General features: G+C 53.8%; 1 protein-coding gene across 2 annotated transcripts in view; it reads right to left on the bottom strand.

Annotated features, from left to right (window-relative positions):
- SMOC2 (SPARC related modular calcium binding 2) overlaps positions 952-27,072 on the bottom strand; it is a 163,067-nt gene continuing 136,946 nt past the window's right edge. For both annotated transcript variants that reach the window (XM_018053484.1, XM_018053485.1), the window contains exons 10-13: positions 10,444-10,543; positions 8,379-8,653; positions 4,984-5,021; positions 952-2,380 (exon numbers count right to left, since the gene is read on the bottom strand). In XM_018053484.1, the coding sequence (XP_017908973.1) occupies positions 2,363-2,380; positions 4,984-5,021; positions 8,379-8,653; positions 10,444-10,543 (431 nt within the window). In that variant the 3' untranslated portion in view covers positions 952-2,362. The remainder of the gene's footprint in view (positions 2,381-4,983; positions 5,022-8,378; positions 8,654-10,443; positions 10,544-27,072) is intronic.

Here is a 27,072-nt window from a genome sequence, read left to right as displayed (position 1 = left end):
TCTCGTACCTGCTCCAGAACCAGTCCAAACCCCACCCCATCAAGGACTGCTTCCTGGCAGCTTCCTCTTAACTCCTTTCCAGCAGCATCTTGATTGCATAATTGAAATGCTAAGGTTGAGTTTTACAAAGACGACACTTTTCTGAGCAGAGAAAGAAAAAGTGCAGCTGAGGGGAGAGTTACTGGGAGGGAAGAGAGGGTCCTAGAGGAAGCATGGCCAGCCAAGAGGCTGCTGTGCGGACCACACCGTGACGGGCCAGTCAGCGCGGCCAACTGGGGTATTTGAAAACTACTCAGAAAGCAGATCCTGAAAGTTTTCATCACTAGGGCGAAAAAGCAACCTTTCTTGGTAGCTACGTGAGAGATCGGATGCTCTCAACTTACTATGACGGTCATTTCATGGCATACGGAAGGGATTCACCATGCCGTGTATCTTACCCTTCACAGCCCTGTGTGTCAGTTACATCTCAGCAAAACCGAGGGAAGCAGCCCCACTGCAGTAAGAGACGTGGAGAGTCTAGCCAAGGACAGGAGACTGGGGCTGGGCCCAAAATCCGCCAGGGTTTCTGGAGCTGTGATGTGAGCAGCATCAGCTTTAACTGAGACAAGAGCATTTCTGCCTCTCCTGTGGCCCTCCCAGCGTCCGGCAGCACAGGAAGGCCTCCAGCCCTCAGTTCCTCGTGAGTGGAGGGCTGCTTCCCATCACGAGGATGAGCACGTGTGCCCTTTGCCCCAGCCTGCACCCTCCACACGTGGACACCTGTGCCTTCACCAGGGTGCACGTCGCCGTTTGTCATCTTGTTTGAGAGCAGGAGGCTGAAGCCCCCAAAGGCTCTTACCCCGAGTCCCACGGCCAGAGGGGCCGCACCAGGGTCCACCTCCCCCCAGCCCAGCATCCCTGTCTTGCCTCCCAACAGTAGACGACTTTAGAATGAAGCAAGAGGCTGACTAAGGTTTTGATAGCATATTTTATTTTAATCTAAGAAAAATGATTAAATTCAAAGTTCAGAAATATAAAAGATTATCCAATAAAGTTAGGATCATAACTGTTTCTTAAACAATGGTGACACACGGGGGCTGGTTTTGAGGCTCCAAGGTTCCCCTTTGACTCTCCCGCGAGACACTGCAGGAAACGTCTTCATGAAAATTGTCGAGACAGATCGACAGGCTGTGTGTTGGGGGATCTGGGGACAAGAAGCTTTTTTCCAGACCTAAAGCTCGAGCTGAGGCAGCGTCAGTCTGTCACTGCGCTCCACTCCACGGAGCCCGTGGACACAGCACGGAGGTGGGGCTCCAGCCCTGACGGGGGCGGCCGGCTCCCCTGAGGCCCGGCCCCGCTGCCCCCCACCCCTGTCCAGCCCCACTCGGGGGAATTTCCCAGGGGCCAGTCCTCGAGGCCCGGACGCCTCCAGGAAAGAAGGGACGCGGGCACCCACAGGCCTTTGCCCCAGCTGCCAGGACCAGCACCGGGCCCAGCCTCGCCGGGCCACGCCTTCTCTAAGCAACTTGCTCAGGCGGCAGCTTTCCCTTCCCGGGGGCGCCGGGGTAGACCATGGACGGGTGGACAGGGGCCAGGCGTAAGAGAAGAAGGCTGACAAGCATGTTTGGCTGGCTGGGTCGGATCGTGATTAAATTTACTTTTCCACGCTGCCTCAGGAAGGGAGGCAGAATTATCTAGCATTTTCAGCATGGATAATCTGAGCCCAAAGCAAAACTCAAACGGAAGCTCACAATGGAAAACAGGCATACCAAGAAAAGGTTGAAAATCTCCTCTTCTACCAGGGCACTACTGGTGAAGACTGTGCCAGTGGCTGGACAACTCACTGCAGGAGCAGGAACTCGGGAAAGAAAACCAGCAAGCTAACACAAGATCCCAAGAAGCGAACAAACCCAGCACGGGGTCAGCAGTCGACTACACACGTCTATGGAGCCGTGGAGCTTCCAGCATAGCGTCAGTGATGCCGCCAGGACAGTAGGTCCCTGGCAAAGCCAACCTGGTGAGGCTGCTAGTGACGGCGCCCGTCAGGAGGAGGCACAGGGTGGAGCCAGGGCACCTCGGCCAAGGCTTCTGTCGGTTAACACGTGTGGGATGAAGAAGCTAAGCTTAAATCCACTCGAAATACATCTCCACCAGCTACAGGTTTTGAAGGTCAAAGAAGGACACATACATTGTATGTGATTAATTTTCTGAAGCCAGCCCTTCTATTTTCACAGATTAAAGCCGTCTATTTAAATATCTCATTTCTACAAAGTGAATTTACAGTTAAAGTACAAAGTGCAAATACTATGTGTTTGTTTTGGTTTTTTTAATTGCTTTTTGGTGAGGGAGTTGGCCACGTGTTGAGGACCTGCCGTGGAGTCATTCATCCTTGCTTTCTTGGCTGAAAAAAAAAAAAAAAAAGACAAAAAAAGAGATGTATTAAGACTTTTGAAGCACTCATGTCTGAAAATGAAGGCTTGCCTTCCAGGAATAAAATAAATCCAGCTGATAAGAACAAAGGGAAAAGCAACATTTTACACAGCAGTGAAAAGAGACCGTCCTTCGCTTGGGTCGCTGTGGCTATCTAGTTGCTCAGTCGTGTCCGACCCTTCTGCGGCTCTACGGACTGTAGCCCACCCGGCTCCTCCGCGGGATTTCCCAGGCGAGAGCGCTGGAGCGGGCTGCCGTTCCCTTCTCCAGAGCACCTTCCTGGCCCAGGAGTCGGACCTACATTTCCTGCCCTGGCAGGCAGAGTCTCCACTGCTGACTGACCCACCAGGGGAGCCCCACTTGGGACATAAGAATTAACTTAAAAAATAAAGGAATTTGGGGCACTTCTTAACTTCTAGCACGTTTCTTTCATTCAATGTTCAGAAATATAAGAAAAAAATACATCAGCTGAGGAAATTAGCATCTATTTCACATACTATAAGCAGCTTCACTATATTAAACATTCTGCAGAATCTGCAATCACCACGCAGTTATCATGCAAACGTATTTTTAACAACCTAATTTACACTTCGGATTTTATAAAGGCAAGGCTGCTTGTTGACAATTCTCTTTTCATCCTTTCCATTCATTATTTCATTTCTAAGAAGAAATGCAACTGGAAAGTTTGCTTACTAGGTTCCTGGAATTCTGCCCTCGAGTGCAGAATTAAAAATCGTGAAGAATGAAAAGGAGAAGCAATGTGCAGCCTTCTCGGCTTATTTTTCCACATAGACCCAGTCCAACCAATACAAGTCAGTTCTGTTAAAGTTTTGAGGAGACTTCTGGGTTGGCTTTTACCCTCCTGCTAAATATATGACCAGGCGGCAAGAAGAGAGATGGCGTCTCCCACATTAAGTAAACAAGACATTCTATTTTAATTAGTTGTGGAGAAAGATAAGCCATCACCACGTTTAATCAGAGAATAAAACTGATCAGATTCTCTGGAGGAGAAGCGGCACTAATGTTTTAACCTGCGTCCACATCACTGGATGGTAGGGTTCCGATCACCGAGGGATCGTTATGGAAACTGCAGAAGACACCCGGAAAAGCAGGCCACTTTTTGTTTTTTTTTTATTAAATATGGGCTTCATGTATCCTCTGAGATGCCCTTTATTTCCTCTTCTTGTGTTTGGTCATCCATACAGTGAAAGACTTCGGTGGTTAGACTCCTGATTCCTTCAAGAAGCCCGCATGGTCTTCAGCCGCTTTAATAAATGCCAGCTGCAGCAGGACCTCACCCAGGATCACGGTTTGCAGCGAAAAACTCCATAGAAAGAGCTGGGGAGACTGCTCCAGATTCCTTTTCCAGGGAAAAGGCTCAGGAGTGAGGCTTGTGCCTGGAACAGAGTTTATTTCAGACTGAGGCAGCGCATGTGTGCCCGTCACCGTTGTTATCTTAGGAAAAAGTCGTGTGGAAGTCTTGGGAACTCAGCCAGGTAATTGCTTTCAGACCAGCCCTGTTCTAAAGCACAAGTGATTTGTGCTGGGATTTACAAAGTTGAAACCATAAACACTTGCTCAACGAAGAAGACCAACCCTATCACACATCTTTCCTAATGAAATGGTTTTAAGTTACATCCTAGGTGTGCGCTAGAGGTCTCCATCTCAAACCCACAACAAACACGGGGGCTTGTCTCAGGAAACGGAGGCCTGACTTCAAAGAGGTGAAGACAAAATGCACAGCAAATTGGTGAGCGGCCTGGAGGGAGGAGGGTGTGGCCCTGGCTTCGAGGGAGGAGCGGGGAGCCGTGCACGTTTATCCTCTGGAAGAGACTCTGGGCTTGAGAGGGCTGTGGCTGGGATGACATGGTCACCTCCTCTAATGGCAGATAGAGACCCAGCCTCGGAAGAGCAGAGGGCGGTTGTGCGCACACACAACTCCTCGAGTCCCCTCGGAGGTGACGCTTGGTGAAAAGCGAAGGTCCTCTGTCCCTGCAGTCTCCTTCACCAAGCATAAGAAATAAATTACCGAAGCAAATCCTGGAGAACTGTTTAATATGTGTATATACATATATATATTCCCACAAAACAGGGGGACTCGGAAATCTTCTCAAAATAACAAATAATTGAAATTTCAAGTAGTAAAAATAAATAATTAGGGCAAAAACCTTGAAATTGATAATTCAGCAAGTTGGAGATTTCTGACAGAATCTTGCCAGGCTCTCTGAGGCTTCACAGGCGTGTCCTCAGGGCCTCACCGAGGATCACTGTTTGCAGCGATAAACACCTTAGAAAGAGCTGGGGAGACTGCTCCGGATTCCTTTTCCAGGGAAAAAGCTCAGGAGCGAGGCTCTGCCTGAACAGAGCTTATTTCAGGCCGAGGCACAGCATGTGTTTATGAGCACATGGCAAGATGCTGAGAGTCCCCTCGGAGGCAGCGCTTGGTGAAAAACGAGGGTCTACATTTCTTTCTTTCTTGGGAGGTGCTTCACTGGCCAAATGAACAGAACTTCAGTTGTTATTACCTACAACTAAAGCAGCAAGTTATTACGGCTACAGTGTAAACATACTCACCTGCCTATTAGAAGCGCTTTCAGCATTACCTCTAGGGGCTAGCAGGGGAAAAAAGAGAGAGAGAGATTAGAAACCAAACATACTTCATTAGTAAGAGGTTAAGTAGACTCTTTCAGGAAGAGAGCCACACCACTTTAGGAAAGAGTCGTCCTAGAGCAAACTTTGAGAAAACAGGCTTTACACGCATGCTCAGCATGGAGCATAAATAATGGGTCATAAAAGCCAGTATATAAACAATTTCCACCAATTCAGACACTCTAGACCAACTTCAGAAGACTGTTCCATTTTGCCCCAAATTCCACAGGGGTGTCCACTCGCTGTGGAGAGCGCCTTGCTCAGTTTCTGAAGCTCCAGCAGGGAGAGGCGAGCCTGGCACTGGGGAGTCCAGCACAGAATGCCACCGCTATGAAAGCTTTGGGTCTTATATTTAAGTCACGAGAATCATTTAACTGGCTTGGCTCAAAATAACTATTTCCAAATCCTGCTTGGCTCCACCAAATCCTGCTTGAGCCTTTCTCAGGACAGGGACCTGGGACCCCACCTGTGGAGACACTTTCCTGCCTGAAACCTCTGCCTGGAATTCCAGTCTCCCCCCACCACCTTCTTAGCAAGCACCACCAATTACAGTGGATTGTTCCTATTGATTCCATTTCTTGTTTCCACACTAAAATGTAAGCTCTAGAAGTACATGACTTTTGCCTGTCTCATTTACTGTGATTTTGCCAATGCTTTGAGCAGGGAGCACTGGATAAATATCTTTGGAATAAATCAGTAGGTGGAAGACAGCACCCCTAACCCCAAACACCTGATTAGTTGTCAGTGTCCACTCATTCAATTAATAAACTAAAGAGCAAAATTATTCCAGGTTCAAACCTCTTCTCTTGTTATATTCAAGCAAACAGAAACAGAGCGTGATCAGCTGAAACACAAGTGTATTAAACAAATCGCAAAAATACTGAGTGAGTAGTAGCTAAATGGACTGCTTCTTTCACCTGCAGGTTTGAACAATTCAAGGATCTGGATCACGGCTGTTGCCACTCTCCACTTTGTTTGGCCTGAGATGACAACTCTGTAGAGAAAGCAGGTGTTGGGCCGTTGGTCCAACTTTAGAGAATATTAAGTAGATACTCTGAATCTATTCTAACCAACTGGGCTGTCAACAATTGCCAGAGTTTTCTTGGTTCCTTTCCTGGTAAATAGTCCACCGATCATGGGAGGCAGCCACAGACCAAAGGTAAGTTACGGCAAGAAAAGTTAACATTTCTACGTGTCTAGAACTTTGCTCTATAGATGAAAAGAATATAAATTTCATTAATGACCTTGGGTGAAATATTCCTCTCAAGACAGTAGGGAAAAACTCCATGAAGGAGTTTTTTAAAACACATAAAGGGCAAAAAATAAGCTGCTAATTAATCTGAATGAAACAGAGCATACATCATTAAAATAAACATGAAGCTGTGCCACACCAACGAAAATAGTTTTCAGTGAGAAAAGCACCGTGTACCTCCCAGCTCCCTATGTGAAGCTTAGCGATGGGTGGTCGGGGGGGAGGGTGCTGCCATGGCATCAGACGGTACTGATCACTTCCAGGTGGCACCTCGCATGGTGATGTGGCTGTGAGGCAATATGCCCGAGAGAATGTAGCCAGCATGGCAACTTGGGTGAAAAACATGATTTGGTCAAAAATGAGCATTTCCTAATTGCTGATTTTCTGTACAACTGTCATTTTAGAGGACCATGAAGACATAATGTCATCTTTTGTGAATTTTCCCTGAGCCCTTGGAAAATATTTATTCTATGTTCTATCTTTTCTCAATATTTTTCAGGATATTTTTTCATTTTTGCATTTTTTGTAATAGCAAAAATTGAGATCATGCTCCCAATAATGTCTTAGTTGCAAAAATTTTAATGCAAAATCTTGTTTAACTGCTTAAAGTAAAAATAAATGTGATTAAGTATTTATATATTATGATCCCACTTTGTAGTGAAAATCGTAGTGCATAAATACGTACATATTTGTCGTGGTTCAGTCGCTAAGTCATGACCCCATGGACTGTATGTATATATGAACAGAAATAGTGTCTGGAAAGCTATAGATCTGGTCTGATTTTTGTCTCAAAATAAAAGATCACATGTTATTTATGTTCTTTATTTGATTTCTCATATTTTTTAGACTTAAAAAATGCATTTTTAAGTAGAGAGCAAAAAAAAAAAACTGGTAACAATTTGGGTTTTTAGAAATAATCCCTCTTGAATATTTATGTTTCTTTGACTTTTCCCTATTTCAAATGACACAAAATAGGAAAAAAATAAACAATAATAAAATTGAAAAGAACTAACAATAGGAAAAAACTAAGAGAAATTCAGCAAAAAAAAAAAGAAAGAAAGAAAAAGAAAAGAGCTGCAAAATCAGCTAACTTTTTATCCAAATCGCCAATGCTCATTTTTAAACAAATTGTCATTTTTACCACATTAGTTTATTTGGGGGAGGTCAGGGGCCATCTTTCCTCAAAGCTGAGTCAGTGAAGAATCTGCCTGCAAGGCAGAAGACCTGGGTTTGATTCCTGGGTCAGGAAGACCCCCTGGAGAAAGCACTGGCAACCCACTGCAGTATTCTTGCCTGGAGAATCCCATGGACAGAGGAGCCTGGCGGGCTACAGTCCACGGGGTCGCAAGAGTCGGACCTGGCTTAGCGACTAAACCACCACCACCGGGTCCAGGGCTTTCCCGTCCCAGTTGAGCTACAAATACAGGGCAGCGTGCAGACCACCATCTACTGATGCTCCAGACTCAGCGCTCAGACCTGCTTTGCGTTTCAAATGTGCTGCAAGTTCGGCAACAGGAAGATGGGATTGTAAGTCAGCAGCGGTGGGAGAGGCCCCGTGGACCCCACCGGCGCCAGGGGCCAGGGTGGTGGCCCAGCGCCTCAGAACCACGCTCGGGTTCCGGGAGGAGACTCGCCCAGCTGGCAGCACAGCTGAAGCTCTGTTTCAACCACGGAAATGACTGTTTGGAAACAGGAATTACTGAGCTGCTAATAATCAGGCGGAAGGTTTGGTCAGGGGCCGTGCCTGGGGGCCCCAAGTGGCTCCCAGGGGTCCCCAGTTCGCTCTTCAGCATCAGAAGGCGGCCACTTGGGGAGGGCAGGCTCCCCTCCCCTCCCGAGGACAGAAGAGTTAAGACGCGTCTCCAGACACCTCTGAGCTCTCCCCTTTCCACGCCGGCTCCCCTCTGACCACCCCGCGACCATCTGCCAGCGTCTCCACGGGCAGGGGCCTACAGTAAGGCAGTGCATCACACTTGCCTCCACCCTCAGGCTGTTGGGACCGTTTCTCTAACTCAGCAGAGGCGTGGAGAGTGGGCGGGAGTGGCTGAAAGTGGGGAGAAGGGCTTACTGTGGCGCTTCCTCGTGTCCGCCTTGACTTCCTCTCTGGTCGCGCCCAGGCAGCCCATCAGCTCTTGCAGGGAGATGGACTTGTCGTTATTCACGTCGCAATACTCCACAAACTTCTTCACGCATTTCTTGGGTTTGGACTTCTTCCGAAGAAATCTCTTGAAGGGCTTGATTTCCTTTTTGCCGATGTCCCCGCTGTTGTTTTTATCCAGCAGTTTGAAATACCAGTGGACCACTCGCTCCTCCAGCGTGTGGCTGGGGTCAGGTTCCGAGAGCCTGGAAGACAAGTGGGTGGTCAGGACCCCTGCCCCGGTCCTGGTTTGTCCAGAAAGGCACCCCCACCCAGCTCTGACTTTCCCCGATGGAGCAACCTGCTTGTCGCCCTCTCCTTCCTAAGGCATAAGGCTGCCTGGCTTTACCCTTCAATATAATAATGATTTTAAAAAATAACTTAGAAAAGGAGATCAGGCAAACATTTTCAACCTGGTTTCAAACTAGCAAATGGCACAGTGAGTTTGGACAGGCCGGTCGCACAGTGGGCGTTGGCAGGTCTCAGGGACCAAGCCCGTGGACCACCACTCCGGTCACAGGACGCCCATCACCTGCACCCTGAGGCTTTCTACTCCTCTGTGTTCCTGGGCAGGCTGTTGATGTCACAGGTAAACTAAAAGGTGAAAATTCACACGTGTCCTAAAGTGGTAAGCTGACATCTTACCCTGGACTGAAAAAGAAAGTTTGGTATTTTAAGATCTAAGTTAAAAACGCTTCCAGAAGTTCTGCGTTTAAGGCTGATCTTGGAAACCCCGATGTTACGACGGGGTTTCTCACTAAGCGGAAGATGCCGGCAGGTGCTAAACCTGGTCCTTGCTTCCTTGGCCTGCTGTCGATCTCTGTTCCCATGAGCGTCAGGAGGGAGTCAGACACCAGGCGTTCCCGGGTGTTAGGGCTTTCTGAGACTGTTGACCGTTTCTCAAACTCTCAGAGGACCTTCTAGGATGGAAATTCATTTACTGCTTTCAACTGTAGTCTTACAGAGAAGAGCAATCTTTCTGAAAATATAAGATGTCAATTTGAACTGTGGGTGGTTCCAAACAATGTAACTTTCTGCTGGATTCATAGCCCTGCCCTGTATTCCTCCCCATTCTGACTCTTAAGCAGAGGCAGAGAGAGGAGGACTTTGAGCCGAGGGACCAGAAATCTTAGATCAGCTAGAGGGGCTGGAATCATCGAGGTTTGGGGAGGAGGGGAGGAAGGTCAGTGCTCTAAGAAAATACAGACAGTGAGATTCCCAATCAGAAAACTGTGCTTTAAGATAAAGAGACTGATGATCGCTAATTAACAGGGGAGAGCCAATGCTTGAGACACCCCGTCCACTAAACACTGGACACGACCCTCCTGTGGGCCGACAGTCGTCCACAGACGCAGGTCAGCTTCGGGGACTCGACAGCGTCTCAGGAAGTGGAGCTCAAAGCCTCAGCCCCAGAACCAAGCGCGTCCACCAGGCGCTCAGGGCAAGTCCCCCAAGGTTCAGAAGTCAGACTCTGAACAGTGTTAATACAATTAACACCCCTGAATCGCAGCCCTGGGAAGGGCTGAGAGGCAAATGTTACATCATATATATTTTACTAAAAAAATCCTATTTTGAGAATTTTTAATCAAAAAATTTAATTGAAAGTATTTATAAAATCCAGTCACTAGCTCTGAAACAGCATTCATTCTGAAGCAGTGAGCCCTCTGGGCCGGGTTCTCCCACGCCCCCGTCTCCCCTACCCAGCGTCTGCACCCCCCGCCTGATGGAACCTGGGGAAACCCCAGGGCCTCGGCCTGGTCCCACGCCGGCAACATCCTCATGGGACTGATCGCATTACAGGAAGACCCTCTAAGCAGACCTCCTGCACACACGGGCGAGGACCTCACGCTTGGGGACGGGTCTGCTCCACTCTGGGCTGTGCCCGCTAAGCCGAGCCCCGAGACTCCAGTGGCTGGACTCTGCCCTCCAGGCTCCGAGAGTCCATTGACCGCCAGGCTCCGTCCTAGCCCCCGCTCTGAGGTCAGGGGCAGCGCACCTGCCGGGGGAGGAGGGATCAGAGACCGCATGGACCATGTCCGTGGACAGCGCGTCCAGCACGCTCGTCAGAAACTCGCTCTTTTTGGCACCAGGACAACCTGAAAAAGACCAAGCACAGACATCGTTTCACGCTTCCCAGAACTCACAGAGCACAGCGGAGCTCCCTGCAGCAGAAAGAAGGGCTGGGTTAGGACTCAGAAACCTGGCTCTCAGGCACATTGTATCAGTGAGCTCATCCAAACACCTGCAGCCCACACACGTCGATGTTAAACCCCAGCTTCTGAAAACTACAGTCTCTAAGATTTCTTGAATTATTTCGTGACACTAACAGATTCCTGGGCATTATCATCTCACTGGTCCCCAGAGCGGCAGCCCCAGGCGGGTGGCATCACTGCCTCCATTCCGTAGGAAGCCCCGAGGCTGGGAACCACCCCAGGCTCACACGACTGGGGCAGGACACGCTGGCGTCTGGTCCGATGAACCTGAGACAGAAGACGGCTCATGGCCTTCGAGTAATTCTGCAGTGGAGTTCACCTGAAGCTTGACATTCCACTGCAGTCTTCACCTACAAGAGGCCACTGAACTGTCCCTAAGTCCCCTGCACCCTCTGTGTTTCGGGATGAAGAGAGGCAGCTGGGCACGTCTCTCCTGGACTCCGAGAAGCAGGAGGGATCCTCCACACGGATCCGATGGCAGTGCCGCGTGCGGCAGCCAAGTCACTCAGGACCCGTGTGTTTACACAGGCGGAGAGCTGGGATTTTACAAACTTCCTTTTGACACTTGAGTTTTTGTTATTATTATTCAAGCACATGTTAATTGCCTGTAGCAGGAATCCATTTATGCTGCTTTCCACTTCGTTAAATACACATATCAGAGAACAGATGCGAATCCCTAAGGGTCAAGGGAGGGTGAAAAAGAGCTGTGTTGTCCCGTATGAATACAATTAGCAAAGCAGATTGTGATCTGTAGGGGAAACCCCCAGGGAAAACGCTACTTTTCAAGGGAAAAATGAAACAGAACATCAAGCGTTCCGTGGGGAGGAAGCAGCCGACTTGCAGCTGGTTGCCCGCTCCAGGACGGGCAGCGCCCTCAGCACAGTGTGTCAGAGACGGTCATCTGACGAGGTCATCGCCCGCTCTAGGACCGGCAGCGCCCTCGGCACAGCGTGTCTGGGACGGTCATCTGACGAGGTCATCGCCAGCTCCAGGACGGGCAGCATCCTTGGCACGGCGTGTCTGGGATGGTCATCTGACGTGGGGACTTCGCCCACTCTAGGACGGGCAGTGCTGAGCTTCCTCCAATAGCCGGTGTTCAGACCTGGATGGAGGCCTGGAGCTCAGGGGTGAGCAACCCTCAGATCCAGCAGACCCGGCACCTGGGTCCAAGCCCTCACCTGGCGTGACAGGGAGACAGACCCGGGGCCTCACACTCTGGGACCTGTGGCTGCTGGTTCCAGGACAACCCCTCATGAAACAGAAATGGCTGTACCACTTCTGAATACGCGTGAGACCAAATAGGGCCGGGGCAGCAGCCGCTGTGGCCAGCATCCTGGGAAGATAGTCCCCACACAGAGGATGAGATGGTTGGATGGTGTTGACTCAGTGGGCATGAGTGTGAGCGAGCTCCGGGAGACGGTAAAGGACCGGTAAGCCTAGCGTGCTGCAGTCCACGGGGCTGCAGAGTCAGGCGCTGCTTAGCAACTGGACGACGATGACCATACGTCAGGGTCAGGCAGCATCGAAGGCTGACAGACGGAGGATGGAGGGGGGCAAGGACCGCCTTCACCTCCTGCCTGCACCGCACCCCCTGGGTTTCCCCAGCTCTCCCGGGAGGACGCCTCCTCCCGGGAACACAGGAGCCCCAGGCCTGCTCATCCTCCACAATGTTTGTAAAAATGAGAAGAAATCCAAAGGAAAAAAATCAGAGCGTGCACGATTAAGAAGTGGTTTCTGGTTATATGAGAAGTGCCAGCGGTACTGGGCCATGGCCTGGGCCTCCCGAGGAGCCTCAGAGCTGGGGGACAGAGGGAGCCGGGCCCCCAGCCACCGGGTTTCCCAGGAAGCCCAGAGCAGCCCTCGGGCGTGGGCAGCAGCAACCACCGCAGAGCTCCGCGTCCTGCCTGCAGACCACAGGCCGTGGCCAGCAGCCTCCCGAGCCCCGGGCCAGCTCAGTGGGTCGCTCACCAGGAGACAGCGGGTGCCCACCCGAGGGGGCCCGGCCTCCCCCGCAGCAGCTCACCTTCCCTCCTTCTGCCAGCAGGGCCTGGCATGGCCTCCAGTGCCCGTAAACCTCGTGCTGCGGAAACCACGGCCAGCAGGCTCTGAGACGGGACCCAGAGTATATTTGTGTCCACCCACAGGACGTGGGGCAGGCCCGGAGGGCTCGGGTCGGGGGGCTCAGGGCAGGGACAGCTGCGCAGCAGGGACTGCCACGGAGACCTGGCAGCCCGGTAAAGAGACGGTTGTGTGTGGTGGGGCGAGGGGACCAGACGGCCCTTCTCCAAGTTGGAAGCAGAAAGGCTGCAACCATTTATTTACACATTCAAGGCAAAATCCAGCATCCTGCTTGGCTTGGAAATGCTCAGTTGATTTCACTTATCTGTGAAATCCAAGGAAAATACTTGGCATCCTGTCAGAGTCCTGTGCAGACACTCGGGTTCTAATCCCGGCCTGACCCGCGTGAGCAGGTGGCCCCGTCCCAGCCTCAGTCGCTGGGCCTAGAGAGCTCCTCAGCAGCGAGCCGGCTGGCTGCTGCTCCCCAGACACCAGGCGCCATGTGGCCCCAGGGAACCTGGTTCATAGCTGATGCCTTAAAAACTATTTGACTTGTTAACTCTTAAAATGAATGTGTTCTGCCCTATGAGACATCTTTATTCTTAAAAATAGACGTTTTTGGTGTAGAAATTACTGACTTCAGCAACTTGACTGTTTCATCTTTTCCCTTTTTCTTGCAAATACAGATGGAAACATTTTCGGGGCTGAGACCTCGACCACGTTGGGAAACTCCACTCCACGTGGTAACCGGCATCTGCTTCTCTCCTGCGACCCAGCACACTCAGGATCGCCCTCAAAAGGAAAGCCAACACCGAGAGAGGGAAGGCGGGGTGGCGATGGCCTCAGTGGATGGCGCTGTACACAGTACACAGCGTTGGACCGTGTCAGCCACACCGATGCCCAGCTGAGGTCTGCACGTCGCCCAGCAGGTGAGGCCTGGGGCCTGCAGGTCAGGGAAAGCGGGGCTGAGGGTCCACTGCTGACCGGGTGACAAGACGGGGTGAAGGGTCAGGGGACAGTGACAGCCATCAGTCGGGCTTTAAAGCATCTAGCACCGAGTAGGCTTAAAGCTTTATCTGCTGGTTCATCATTTCAAATGTCTATAAAACTGACATAGGTGAGGAATAACATGAAGAGGAAGTAAGACCCTCTCTCTGGTTTTCGGGCCCCTCTGAGGAGCTGTGTGTGCCTCTGGGGAGAGCTGTGTGGGTCCCTGTGGGGAGCTGTGTGGAACCCTCTGGGGAGCTGTGCGCGCCTCTGGGGAGCTGTGCGCCCCTCTGAGGAGCTGTGTGCGTCCCTCTGGGGAGCTGTGTGGAACCCTCTGGGGAGCTGTGCGCCCCTCTGAGGAGCTGTGTGGGTCCCTCTGGGGAGCTGTGTGCACCCCTCTGAGGAGCTGTGTGCACCCCTCTGGGGAGCTGTGTGTGCCTCTGGGGAGCTGTGTGGAACCCTCTGGGGAGCTGTGTGCACCCCTCTGAGGAGCTGTGTGCATCCCTCTGGGAAGCTGTGTGTGCCTCTGGGGAGCTGTGTGGGTCCCTCTGGGGAGCTGTGTGTGCCTGCATGTGCGTTCATCCCACTGCAAGCAACTACTTCCCTGCTAACAGTTTAACTCCTCCAGTTTTGGAAGTCTGCCTTCTCCCAAACTTTTAAGAATTTATCACACAAATTTTCAGGGAAGTCTCGTATTGTGCGATTTCCCAGAGTGACATGAACACACTTGACCTGCAGGGTGTGGGTCAGAAGCGAGAGCCGCCATCTGCTGCCTCCAAAGGTTGTGAGAGACTGGGATTAAGCCACACCTGTTCCTCTAGAAACGTGACGACAAACGCTGATAACTGTCTCTTTGCAGTGGATTAGACTCACTCTTCCCTGAAGACTAGCACAATCTACAAATTGCTAACCTACATGGATTTTCAGTTCAGTTGCTCAGTCACGTCCGACTCTTTGCAACCCCATGGACTGCAGCCCTCCAAGCCTCCCTGTCCATCACCAACTCCCAGAGTTTACTCAACCTCATGTCCATCAAGTCGGTGATGCCATCCAGCCATCTCATCCTCTGTCGTCCCTTCTCCTCCCGCCTTCAGTCTGTAGATTTTAAATCCCTTTATTTCATGTACAATATTTTGGACATAAAAGCAGCTGCGTGGTTGGTAATTTCTCTCTCAATTACCTTTACTGAAAGTGAGTGCAAACACAGGATGAATCATGTGATTCTTTTTCCCTGTGTGTTACTGGCAGGGAGGGGGGAGCTGCAACGAGCTCCCTGCACAAACCACGTCCGCCAGAGCCAGAACATCACCTCCGTCCCTGTGTGCCGAGGAAGCGGGTTTGTTCCCTGGAGGGAGGCTCCTCCTACAGATGAGCAGGTGAAAGTGAGGCGTCGAGTGAGACCATCCTTGGCTGGCCAGTCACAGAAGTGGGAGATGGAACGGCGGGACACCGGTCCTTACAGTTTAGCTCACAGCAGAGCAGTGGAGGAGGGAATGTCTGCCGACTCCGGCGCCGTGTGGAGGGCCCCTGAGACCCGAGACACGGCAGGGGGACAGTCCGTGGCCCGGAGCGTGAGGGACCGGGCTCTCCGCTCTGCAGCTTCCGACAGCGCAGCCTCTGCGGTCTGCCCTGGCCTCCACCCGCCCTCGAGCCACAGCCCCGCTTCCAGTCAGCCAGAACACCAGGCTCCTTCCTAGTCCAGGCTCTCCTCAGCTAGACGTGGAGCTGGAGTGCTGTTTCCCACGCGCTGACATGCCCCAAATATGTACCGCACGCCCGTCTCAGGCCCTGGGGTCCCAGCATCCCACCCGGGGGCCCCAGGGTCCACAGGATGGGTCCCCACACCTGGAGTCCCTGCAACTTCAATGACCTCACTTCCCACCCCCACACTCCCACCTCAGGACAACCTGCCTTAATTTAATAAGTGTGTTTTTCTGAATTTTTATCTTTATATGCAGTTCAAACGTTAACAACATTAAACAAAAGTAATCAGAAAAGTTCTTGAAGCACGTTTAAAAAAGCATCTGCAGCCAACAGCACAGAAAATATATCTTCATAAACGTCCCCGCCAGCTGGGCATCGAGTGCCACGCGGACACGGCGGTTCGGGCTTCCCTGGCGGTCCAGCGGTTAGGAGCCTGCCTGCCGGCGCGGGGGCCGCGGCCCCATCCCCGGCCCAGGAGGTGCAGTCCTCGGCAGAGCAGCCAGCCTGTGTGCCGCAACCTCGGAAGCCCGCGGGCCCTGAGCCTGTGCGCTACAGCCAGAGATGCCGCCGCAGCGATGAGAACTCAGCACCGCAACCAGAGGAGCCCTGCTCGCCACAGCGCGAGAAAGCTGGAGAACCGCGACAAAGACCCAGCGCAGCCAGAAGTGAATAAACAGCAGGATTCACGAGAAGAGAAGACGGCAGCGTGGAACCAGGAGGCCCCCGCACTGCAGGAGAGGCATAACCAGGACGCGTCCGCATACGTTTCTGGGCCCAGTGGTAAAGAATCTGCCTGCAATGTGGGAGACCTGGGTTGGATCCCTGGGTCAGGAAGATCCCCTGGAGGAGAGCCTGGCAACCCACTCCGGTACTCTTGCCTGGAGAATCCCATGGACAGAGAAGCCTGGTGTGCTGCAGTCCATGGGGTCACAAAGAGTCAGACATGTTTGAATGCACGGGTGTGCACACACACACACACGCGTGTTCACACTTTAGGACACCTATGTGGGACACGGGGAGTAAGCTCATTCTCACAAAAGGCCCAAAGGAAAAGCACAGACGTTTCCAACCTTAAGATTAAAAGCAAAATCACTACTCCTGTGTGTCAGCTCTAGCTTTTTATCTTTTCTAATATTTACAAATTTTATATATTTATTTTCATATTTTCTACACACGTTTTCATTCTAAACAAAGAGGATTTCAGGCTTGAGGCTGTGCCTTGATTACCGAACATTCAATAATACACTGGTGAGCATCAGAGCTTGGCTAAAGTCCACGCCTAAGGGCCCAGGGAATTTATTCTCCTGGAGACCTGGTCAGAGGAAGCCGGGCTTGGAGAGCCCTCCTCCTGGTGCTCTCCTGCCCAAGGCTCCTTGGGCTGGACGCACCACACTCAGGCCTGTGGTTTGGTTCTCCTTTGGGTGGGTCAGCTGAGCCCAGCACGTGCGCCAGGAGTTGGCACCAGCTGATAAGTTCAGTGGGATATGTACTAGAGAGACAGTGTGTGTCCCCAAGCCCCCTACACTTCTCAGGGACAATAGCATGTCCTCAACATTTGTGTGATAGCCATTAGCCATACCTCCTGTGAAAAGCAGCGCTTTTACCCTCAAGGCGCTTATAAATAAAGCAGTGGTGGCGAGAGAGGGGGGCTGATGGTGGCAGAGGTGGGAATCCGCTTGCGGGAGGCACCGGCTCCTCGGCTGCCACGCTGGGGACTGTGTCCAGGGAGCCAGGAAGCGGGGGCCTTTGAGGACACACGTCCCCATGATGTGGTGTCCTGACCTGCAGACGCCCTTCCCAGGATGAGGGTCACCGGTGATGGCTCCCGACCCACAGGCTTTGTCCTCCCCTCCCTGTCTCTTCTGAGCACAAGGGCTTGAATGATCCCTGACCACGAGACGGGTACGTGGAGCTTCTTGAAGGCCACGGAGGAGGAGTCAGCAGTGACCGTCTTCTCTCGAAGCCTGGCACACCAGCAGCGGACGTGACGTGAGGGTGTGTGGGCACCTCCCCCCACTCGACGAGACAGACCGCGGGGCCACGGTGGGGACAGAGAGGGGGCTCCTGAGGAGACGTGGCCGGGTCCACGTGGTGCTGCCCGCCCTCTGGAGGGGCTCTGACCGCCAGGCTCAGCCCAGTGCCCCAGCGTCTCTCAGAGAAGCGGGGTCACCGTGCTCGGGAATCGTGTGTGTCTATTTACGACTCAGGAGAGAGCGGTGATGCTGCGCCGGGTGCAGAAGCACCGCGTCCCGCTTCTGGGCACACGCTTTTCTTTACTCACTGCCTGCTCGCCACCAGTCCACCCAGCGGTACAGGCAGGTGTTGCTGAGAGCAGTTCTGAACTATTCCCTGAGACACGGCCACCTTCCTGTGGGGGCTGAGCCAGGGCCCCTGGATGGACGGCTGCCGCCTGGCAAGTGTTCTCGGGCTGGGAACGCAGTAACAGTGACAAGGTTCTTACTGCAGCCCCGGGGATGACGGCCACGTGCCTGGCAGGCACGTGCATGGCCCCACCCAGAGTGGCCCCTGCCCCAGGCCCGGGGGATCTAAGGTGACCTCCCGTGAACGAGGAATGGCGGGTGGAATCTCGGCTGCAGAAGCAGACAGAAGCCTGGCTGATCCTGGCGACCCAGGGGTGCAGGGAGGTCTCTGCCCCAGGAGCTCGGCGTGAAGACAGCCGCGGACGCAGTGCCCCTCACCCCACAGCCCAGCACCCGCACGGCCTGGGCAGAGGAAGGAGCAAGTGGACGGCCTGGGCCCAGTGACCTGCAGGCCACGAGGCCTGGAGCCGGCTCGGGCGTCCGGACAGAGGCCAGGTGCTTTCTTCCTGCCACCCCTCCAGGGGACAAAGCTTCCTTCCCAGACTCCCGGTTCATCTCCCTCCAACGGCTTGCTCTACAGCTCAGCCCTCTCACACCCTTTATGAGGAACTGAAGAAAGAGCCGGGCTAAACAACCACGTAGCCGGCCTGTGTGTTCTCACACCACAAACCGTAAAAAGCCCTTCAATCTCCGCCGTAAAAAAGAGGCCTCTGCTCTACGACGTGCTTGTAAATTATACTTTAAAGCACCCATGACCTTGACTGGATTTCAAGTGAGGTTTCCTTTTGCTACACTTTTAAAATATTAAGAGTGAGCCAGTGTTTTCATAGCCACCCCAGAGCATTCAATCAAAGGCGATTTCTGCCGACTCCCTAAGTGCCAATCAGCGCCTGGGTCTCTGCAGCAGAGATGGAGCCTGGGCTCAGAGGTCAGCACCCTGCCCTTCACGTCCGCAGAGGCTCTGCGCCTGCCCTGGCTTTCCTCCATTCCTTCTGCCGGGGCAGACCCCCCATCACAGCAAAGCCTGCTGAGGAGGGGGGGAAGGACGGGAGGGGGACAGGGAGGGGAGAGGGGCGATGAGGAAGGAAGGAGAAAGCGAGGGACAGGCACACGTAGAGTGTGAGAGAACTCCGCCACGCAACCACAGTAACCGCAGAACGGCGCCATGGTCCACAATGCAGTGGAGGAAACAGGAGGTGAAGGGCACGGCCAAGGATGCCCAGCCACCCACCAGCCAGGCTCTGGGCCCCCTGGGCTTTAATCACCCAAATGCACGGGGCGATCACCTCCTCAGAGCCCCAGCACGGAAGCAAAGCTCATGAGATGACAGAGGGGCTGCGTGCTGCCTGGGAGGGGAGTGGGCTGCGGCCACCGCCACTCACAGCCCCAGCCCCCACCCTGCACCAGGCAGCAAGTGCAACAGGGACCTGCACCATCTCTGCACCCTTGTGATTCAGGGGGAATTTAAACCAGGCATGAGGGATGAGAGGTAGACCCCACCCCACCTCCGGTTAAGTGCCCTCCTCAGCCGCTGTGCCAGTCACTCGCCTGCAGACCCTCTGCTCTGCCGAGGCAGAAAGCGGATGCCTCCAGGAATCTGCTCGAACATCTGCATCTCAGGACCAAGTCAAGCCCCAGCTGTGATCAGTTTCAATGCAAAGGCTATCGTGAACCTTCACAGATAAACAGAGTAAGGAAAGCTGTCTCGATGATTTTTCTGGTTCTTCCCTAAAGAACGGAAGCAGTTTTGCCCTTGGCAGGATTTGGGCAAGTCACCAAAGGCTGGGTGTTGCAGAAGCAGGTCGGGTCACATTTTGGAAGTGACTCAAGCAACATGTCTTGGGTTTTGGGGTTTTTTTCCCTCTATGTCCAGACCTGTCACTCAGAGCCAAAAATGGTGAATTCAGTCGACAATTTGATGACTGATACAAGAAACTGCAGCTGAATCTAAACAAAGAAAACTCTATACTGAAAGCATCCACTTCTGAAACCTTCCTAGGGTGAGGGTGCCAAGCCCCCTGGACCCCACGGCCAGCCTGCCGGTCTAGCCGGGTCCAGCTCAGAGTACACGTGTGTGAACAAAAGCACACGAGGGTCATTTTCTCCTTTTAAAAAATAGTTGGCCCCTTCCTCATACCACTTCAACTCTTTGCCTGGAATTCTTCTCTTTGTTTGAGTCACAAATAGCCTGACAACATTCCAGACTTCAAAGCTGTTCTGACGTTAGTGACCAAAACTTTACAGACCCCATAGGACTCGCTGCCCAATCCTGCACTGTCCTCCGGGTGGGGCTCGGGGCCACGCTGACCGCAACCGTCCCCCCGATGGAGGTTCGCCACTTTGCTCACCAGCCCTGCAGCTCTAAGTCCGACCTCTGCTCCACTGTCTGTGCCCAGGGACCCCCACGCCCACCGCAGCCCTCCAAAGCCTCAAGTCTGCCCAGGACCCTGCATGCCAGAAGCCTCAGCCTTCCTCCAAGCTCCTGACAAACAACAACAAAGACAGACTGTAACCGCAAAATAAAGCTACTTGATACCACTCCCACAAAAGACACTTTAAAAACATACTTCGCCCATGTCTGACTCAGTGACCAGCACTGTTTGAAACTATGGCCCCAACAACACAGGGTTTCCTGGCCTGACAGATGAAGCTGGATCCAGGGAGTGAACAGTCCAAAGAGGTCTGCGCTCATGCTTATATTTCCATCAGAAAATGTGTACTGATGTCCTTCAAAGGAGCAGCATTTCTCTTGAGACTAAAGCCCCAGGCATCCATGTGGACCATCCCAGAGGGGCCAGTGGGCTGGGTCGGCGGAAGCTGGTGGAGCTGGAAGCCCGTGTTGCGGCGGCGGGGGCAGGGGCCGCCGGCAGGGGCTGCGCTGACGCTCCCCCTCAGCGAGCAGAGCGGAGAAGTGAGTCTCGGGTTTGTGCAGCTGCCTCGGGTCGGGTCACGTATCACGCGGACAAACTTGCCAGGGCGTCCTGGTGGGAGGCAGCGCCCCAGCGAGGCCTGCGCCCTCGGGTGAGCGCGTCCTCTGGGGCCCAGGGCTCGGCGCCGAATGTCCACTCCACGGAGCGGTGCTCGCGCATCAGGGCACGCGTCTACGGAACGAACGCTCGGACTTATTCTCGCCCACCTGGTGGAACAGCTTGGAGCGAAAGCCCTGGGCATTTCTCACCGGAGCCTGCCTGTTGAACCTGTGAACAGTCTGTGTGGAAGATTCTCGCTTTCAAAGCTGCCTGAAGACAGATGAACCCACACCCCTGCCTGCGTCAGTCGCTCGGCCGTGTCCGACTCTTTGCGGCCCACGGACTACAGCCCACCAGGCTCCTCCAGAAACAGAGGGTGGGGGTGGGGGGCTAACAAAAATACTGATGCAGATAGAGAATGAAGGCTTATAAAACAGGAGGGTGGCATGGGGGCTGGAAGCCCCTCGAGCATCCAGGCGCCCCTGAAAGGCGGCCTGGGGATGCAGTGGGCTGCAGGGCTCTGTGCTCTGAAACGCTGTTCACAGAGCTCCAGCCCCTACGGGACCACGTTCAGTGCCCATCAGCTCTGCCCAGGAGGAAGCCCCTCTGAGTGACCCCGCCACCGCCGAGAGCCTGGACACTGTCGGAAAAGCAGGGTCACATCCTCCGTGGAGGCTCACCACTGCCTGTGCTGCAGGGAGATGGCTCTGCGGTCTGCAATATAGACCCTCCCCGCGGGAGCCCGCCAGGCGCAGCCCCCTCGGTCCCAGGCACTGGACCGGCCCTCCTCAGCTCAGGACCCTCACTCCTCAACGCCTGTGCCCCTCATCTCTCATGAGCATCTGAAAAGCCCTCGGTAACGGGCCCTCTGAGTCCAACATCACACAACGTCATGTTGGAACAAAGCTCAGAAACTGACCAAAAGCCACGCGTTTTCTAAAGAGCGAGGGGAGCCAGGAGGGAAGCCTTCGGCACTGAGGCCTCTGCCGCGCCTGGAACTCAAGCAGAGGCGCGGAGGCAGGCCTAAGCGTTGCTGACGCTGCGCAGGGCGAGACCCCGCAGCCGCCCGGGGACTCCCAAGCAGCCCAGGGGCCCACCGTCGGCCCTTGTTCGGTCTAGGAGCCGCACTCTTGAGAAAGGCTGCGAGCCCCCACCTCCTGCTCCAGTCACAGGCCTCTCTTAGGCCTCTCACACATTCTGAGTGCGTCCCGAATGATTCCTTGTCATGCACATCCTTCAAAAGCTTAAGGCTAGAACCGTCCAGCAGTCCCACTTCTGGGTATTTATTCAAAGAAAATGAAAACCCTGGTCCGAAAAGATGCATGCACCCCAGTGTAGAGAGCAGCGCCATTTACAACAGCCAGGATGCGGAGTTAATGCAAGCACCTTCCACAGATAAACGGGGAGAGACGGTGCGGTGTGCACATACAGGGGAATACCACTCCGCCGTAATAAAGAACGAACGTTTGCCATTTGCTACGACATGGATGGTTTTGGAGGGTATTACTCTTAGTGAAATAAGCCAGGCAGAGAAGTCAGATAGCATATGGTTTCACTCATACGTGAAACCCAGAAAGCAAACAACCAAACAAAATAAAAGAAGAAACAAAAAGCACCCCCCAGATGCAGGGAACAGGCTGGGGAAGGGAAGGGGGAGGGGGGAGCAGGCAAAGGGGTGCCCTGTGTGGTGACCGGAGGAAGACCCACTTTGGTGGGAGATCGAGGCCGTGCAGACGGAAGTATAAATAGTGTTGCACATGTGAAGCTTACACGATTTGGTTATCCAGCGGGAACTCTTGAATTTTTTCTTTAATTAAAAAAAAAATAAAATCACAATTCTTTTTGGTGAGAGCTAACTAGGGGAGATGTCCATTACAGCCTGGGCAGGAAGGGGTCGCATTCAGTGACCTCCCGCCCACCCGTCAGCCTACAGGGTCCCTGAGAGGCACGTCCCCGTGAAGGTGGCTCAGCTCCACGCTCAGAAGACCTGGGAGGTGGCAGTGTGCATCAGCCCTTTCCTCTGAGGGGCAGACTAAGACTCAGAAGGGAGAACAGACTGCTGGACGGTGGCCACGCCAGGCTCCCCAAATCCAGGCGTGTGAGGGCGGTGTGTCCTCCTCCTGGCACCCCCTGGTCTATGTCACGGCGCCTCTGCACCCAGCGCATACCAAGGACACCGTCCTGGGCTCACCTGCCCGTCATCTCTGAGATGTGGGAGTTTGTCCCAGAAATGAAGAAACAGGCAAAATGCTTTCCAGACCTCTAGGGAGGAGGCAAGCCTGCCATGGTTTCTCAAGTTTTCACCTATCAAGAGATTTCGTATATATACACTTCTCCACATTCAAATGACTATCTGCAAATTTACCCAAGTTTATTCTCCGGCTCATCCACAGCCCTGCTTTTTCTGGGCAAAAGAAATAGAAGGGAGCCTGGCCAGGGAAGGAGTGACGGCATCTTAGTTCACATTCTTCGGAGAGAAGTGGGGGCTTGATTGGCTTGTTCCCTCTCTTACACAAACTCCTAATGGTTGGAGCAACCTCCATTCCCAGGGGATGTGGATCCAACCGGGTCAGACCTCCCAGGCTCCACCTCTGACCACCTGCTGCGTCTCCGCAGGTGACAGAGGCCAGTGGACCTGCCTCTGGCTCAAAGGCTGCAGGAAGAAGCTGTGGCATCAATGGACAGACGAGAGTCTGTCTCCAGGGAGCTCCCTGAGGAAGGGCCATAAGGTCTTGTCTTCCGTTTTCTCATTTCCTAGAAACCTTTGCAGCGACGTGCCTGATGAGGACTTGAATGCTCTCAGTGTAAGCTTGGAGACAGCACAAGGAGGAGGTCGTCCCTAACAGGCTGGAGACAGGAGTCTAAAAACCATGACTCAAAGTGAAGGGGCATCCTTTCAGAAAGGTCACATGCACGCTTCTCACCTGGATCTGCAGTCGCTGACTGTAACCGGAAATCCCAATCTCCTTAGAAAAGTATGACAATATGATTTAATACGAAAACAAAGCCACAGAACCCACATCCACCTCCTCCTGGAATAGAAGCTCTTCCAAACAGGCTCCTAGGCTTATTCACCTCGCAGCTCTTACTTCTGCCTGGCGCCCAAGGGGCTCATTCTCCCTGAAATAGCATCCACCCTCTGCCCACTCGTGTCTTTCCCTTCCTAACAATTCATCTCATGCCCACTTTCCCAGAACACGCACTGCAGGGCCTGGTGGGCGTGGACCTTCTTCTCAGACCTCCCGGCCACACCATCAGCCTCCTGTTCCTGAGCCGAGTTCAGGGCTGACGCTCTCACGCATCATCTCCAGGGCTTCTGGGGGGTTGGGTGGGACTCGACTGCTTGCCTCAAGGCCCTGCCACACACCCCTTGGTGTCGGGCCAATCGCACAGGTCTCTGCACCCAGAGAGCCTGCTGTCTACCCCACGCTACCCCTTCCCACGACAGCACAGGCTCTCAGCAGCTGGGGGGCCTCTGAACCGAGGCAGGGCTGAGCACTCTCGCCCTCGCTCGTCAGGATGTGATCACGCGGAGTGACTGTCAGCGTCCCTGACTTCTCTACATGTCAGGGGCATTGTCAGGAAGGCTCTTCCTTCTCAACGTCCTGCCCACAAACTGTGATAGAAGCAGCCACCCCTGGGGAAGCCTGTGCTCCCTGTGACCTCACCACGGTCTCCGCCCACACTGCACACCTTCACACACATGTGTGTGGGGTCAGTAGGGCACAGCCGTGCAGATGAAAGGCGCCCTGCAGTTATATTTACGGGGGGCAGGCATTGACAACCCCAGGGAGACGGCAAGGTACAGGCCCTACATCAGAACAAAATTAGATTTAATAAATGAGAGAGACATCAACATCCATAAAAAATAAGGGTAACGCAGACAGTGGAACGTGAGGGCGAGTTTCACCTCAGCGCCTTTGGTGTAGACGGGCCACTGCGGGGACAGAAAGCCAATCAGAGGAGAAAGCCCAGCGTGGACGGAACAGGACTGAATGGGCCGGAGGCCAGGCCCCCTTCTCGATACTGGAACTGCAGAGAGCCTGTCTCCAGGTCCCAAGCGCAGCAGTGCAGGGGCTGACGGCACGGCGCCGTGTCTCGGCAGGCAGCACTCCGCCAGGCTCTGCTTGTAAGGCCCGCCAGTGTCGGCCTGGGGCACAGCCTGAAGTGGGCAGAGGCGTCTCAGCAGCGGGGCAGCCCGTGGTCTGTACACACGCACCTCCGGCTAATCCGAAGTGAAGTCTCTAGAAGACCAACGGTGGGGCAAGTCTCTCGTGCAAACTGTGTGCGTTTTTCTTAGATTTTGATAGACTGAGCTCCTCCCAGACACTGGGGGCCTGGAGTGTATCTCTCCTCGGAGACTGGTTACACAAGGAGCCATTTGCCTTGAGAATCACATAAACTGGGAAGCCTCATGATAACACAGACCAGAGAGAAGAAGGCCCCTTCTACGGAGGCGGGGGCCAGCTTCTCCTCCAGAGGCTGCTGGCTCCACACACACACACAGAACCGGGCAAGAAGGCCCTGCACCTCGAGGGCCATATTGTCAGCCTAACAAGGATTTTTAAGCAGGTGCAGCCCGAGTCTGCTTTAGCCATCGTCCTCGGAGAGACCCCTGATTCAGAGGGACATGGACCCTCTGAAGATAAAAAGGCTGGAAAATACATGCTTGCGTACCTGCTGAAGGTAAGCGGCTCTGAAAGTTTGCTAACCATATACCAATAAGTGATCACTCACAGTCGTAAAGGGTTGACCCAGAGCTTGTCTTTGGGGGCGACGATTAGAGAGCAGGGACCTTGCCATCTACGGCCCAAGTGATACAGATTGCAGTAGGACTTTGTAGTTAACAGAGGTGAGCCGAGTGGTTGCAGGCATGTTTGTGGGAATGTCATGGCTAAGCTCCCTTGGTAACCACGTTGCCCTGGTAACCACATTGCCCTGGTAACCATGTTGACACCGACTCTTTTCTAAAATGCACATAAAAGTGCAGCTGCCTCCCAGACTCCAGACCATCCCAAGTGCTCCGAGCTCAGCCTGCAGAAATCTTGCACACGTGGCCAATTCCTTCCAAAGAGGAAACATCACAGAGGCCAGCAGCAGGGTTCAGGCACTCCTGTCTCCAGCTCCCCAAGCCACAGCGGCCTCGCCCCCACCCCAAGGAGGAAGTGCTGAGTCTGGTCCAGGCCGTGAGCAGAGCATCGTGCTGTGGGGGGACTCGGCTTGGGCCGAGCTGGGAATGAGCTGGTAGCATCCACATTTGAGAAGAGATGCTTCCAGCGTCCGATGTCCTCCTAAGCAGTTAGGAACTCATCCCTAAGGCATCAGTACCTCTCCGTGTCCCACGCTCAGGACTGGACGCCAGTCAGGCAGAGAGGTTTCTGCACCCACCGGCGCTGCGATTGTTGACTTTTCATTTCTTTTGCATTGAAGTGCTCAGCTCAGCAGGTCCCTGGCTGACTACAAAAGTGGGTCAGTATCCTCAGCGCGGCTGGGACAGCGCGCGGCAGGGCAGTGACTGTGAACGCAGGGTCCACTTCCTCCTCGCCCGGCACCCCCTTTCCTGGTGAGGAAGCCCAGAGGCTTCTGTTTGTTTCTTCTCAGCTTCGAGCTGCTTCCTGACAGTCAGTGGGCACTCTGCGCAGGGTGGGCGGGCACAAGGGCACATCTACCTGCCGGACCCAGGAGTCCTGGGCCACCTGCCCCCAGCCCACCTTCACTGCACAGATGCCCTCGCAGAGTCCAGGAGGCAAATGACACTTTCCAGGAGACGGTGCGTGAAACCTAACGGCGAACTGAGGCCAAAGCAGTTACTTTTACTAAGAGGATCTTTAGTAAGATCCTACTTTACTTTACTAAGATCCTAAGACCCTAAGTTACTACTTTACTAAGAGGTCTTGAAAATAAGACCGTCAAAGCCCGATGCCAAGTTGGCAGAAACAAGCCTAAGAACACGCGTGAGAGCAGGACCGACCTTCAGCCCAGAGCGCCTCTCACCCGCAGCCCCGGCCTCCTGCGGCCCGCCCCCAGCGCACACACCCACCGGGGACCACACCCACCGGGGACCACTCCCGGCTCACCCGCGGCCCCGGCCTCCTGCGGCCCCTCCCCCGAGAGCACACACCGGGGACCACTCCCTACACTGGCCCGGCCTCCTGCGGCCCCGGCCTCCTGCGGCCCCGCCCCCCAGCGCACACACCGGGGACCACTCCCGGCTCACCCGCAGCCCCGGCACCCCAAGTCCTACTTCCTGTCTCTGCGGCGCTGGAAATGGACATCGGGCTGGGGCGTCCTCGTGAGTCACCTGCAGCATCACCCTTCCCCACGCGTCCTCATCTCCAGCTCCATCCCAGAGCCTGAGCCAAATGGAGGAGGG

This window comes from Capra hircus, chromosome 9 (genome assembly GCF_001704415.2).
Source record: "Capra hircus breed San Clemente chromosome 9, ASM170441v1, whole genome shotgun sequence".
Taxonomy (NCBI): domain Eukaryota; kingdom Metazoa; phylum Chordata; class Mammalia; order Artiodactyla; family Bovidae; genus Capra; species Capra hircus.
The sequence above is the reverse complement of the archived record's forward strand: the minus strand, read 5'-3'. Positions and strand labels throughout refer to the sequence as shown.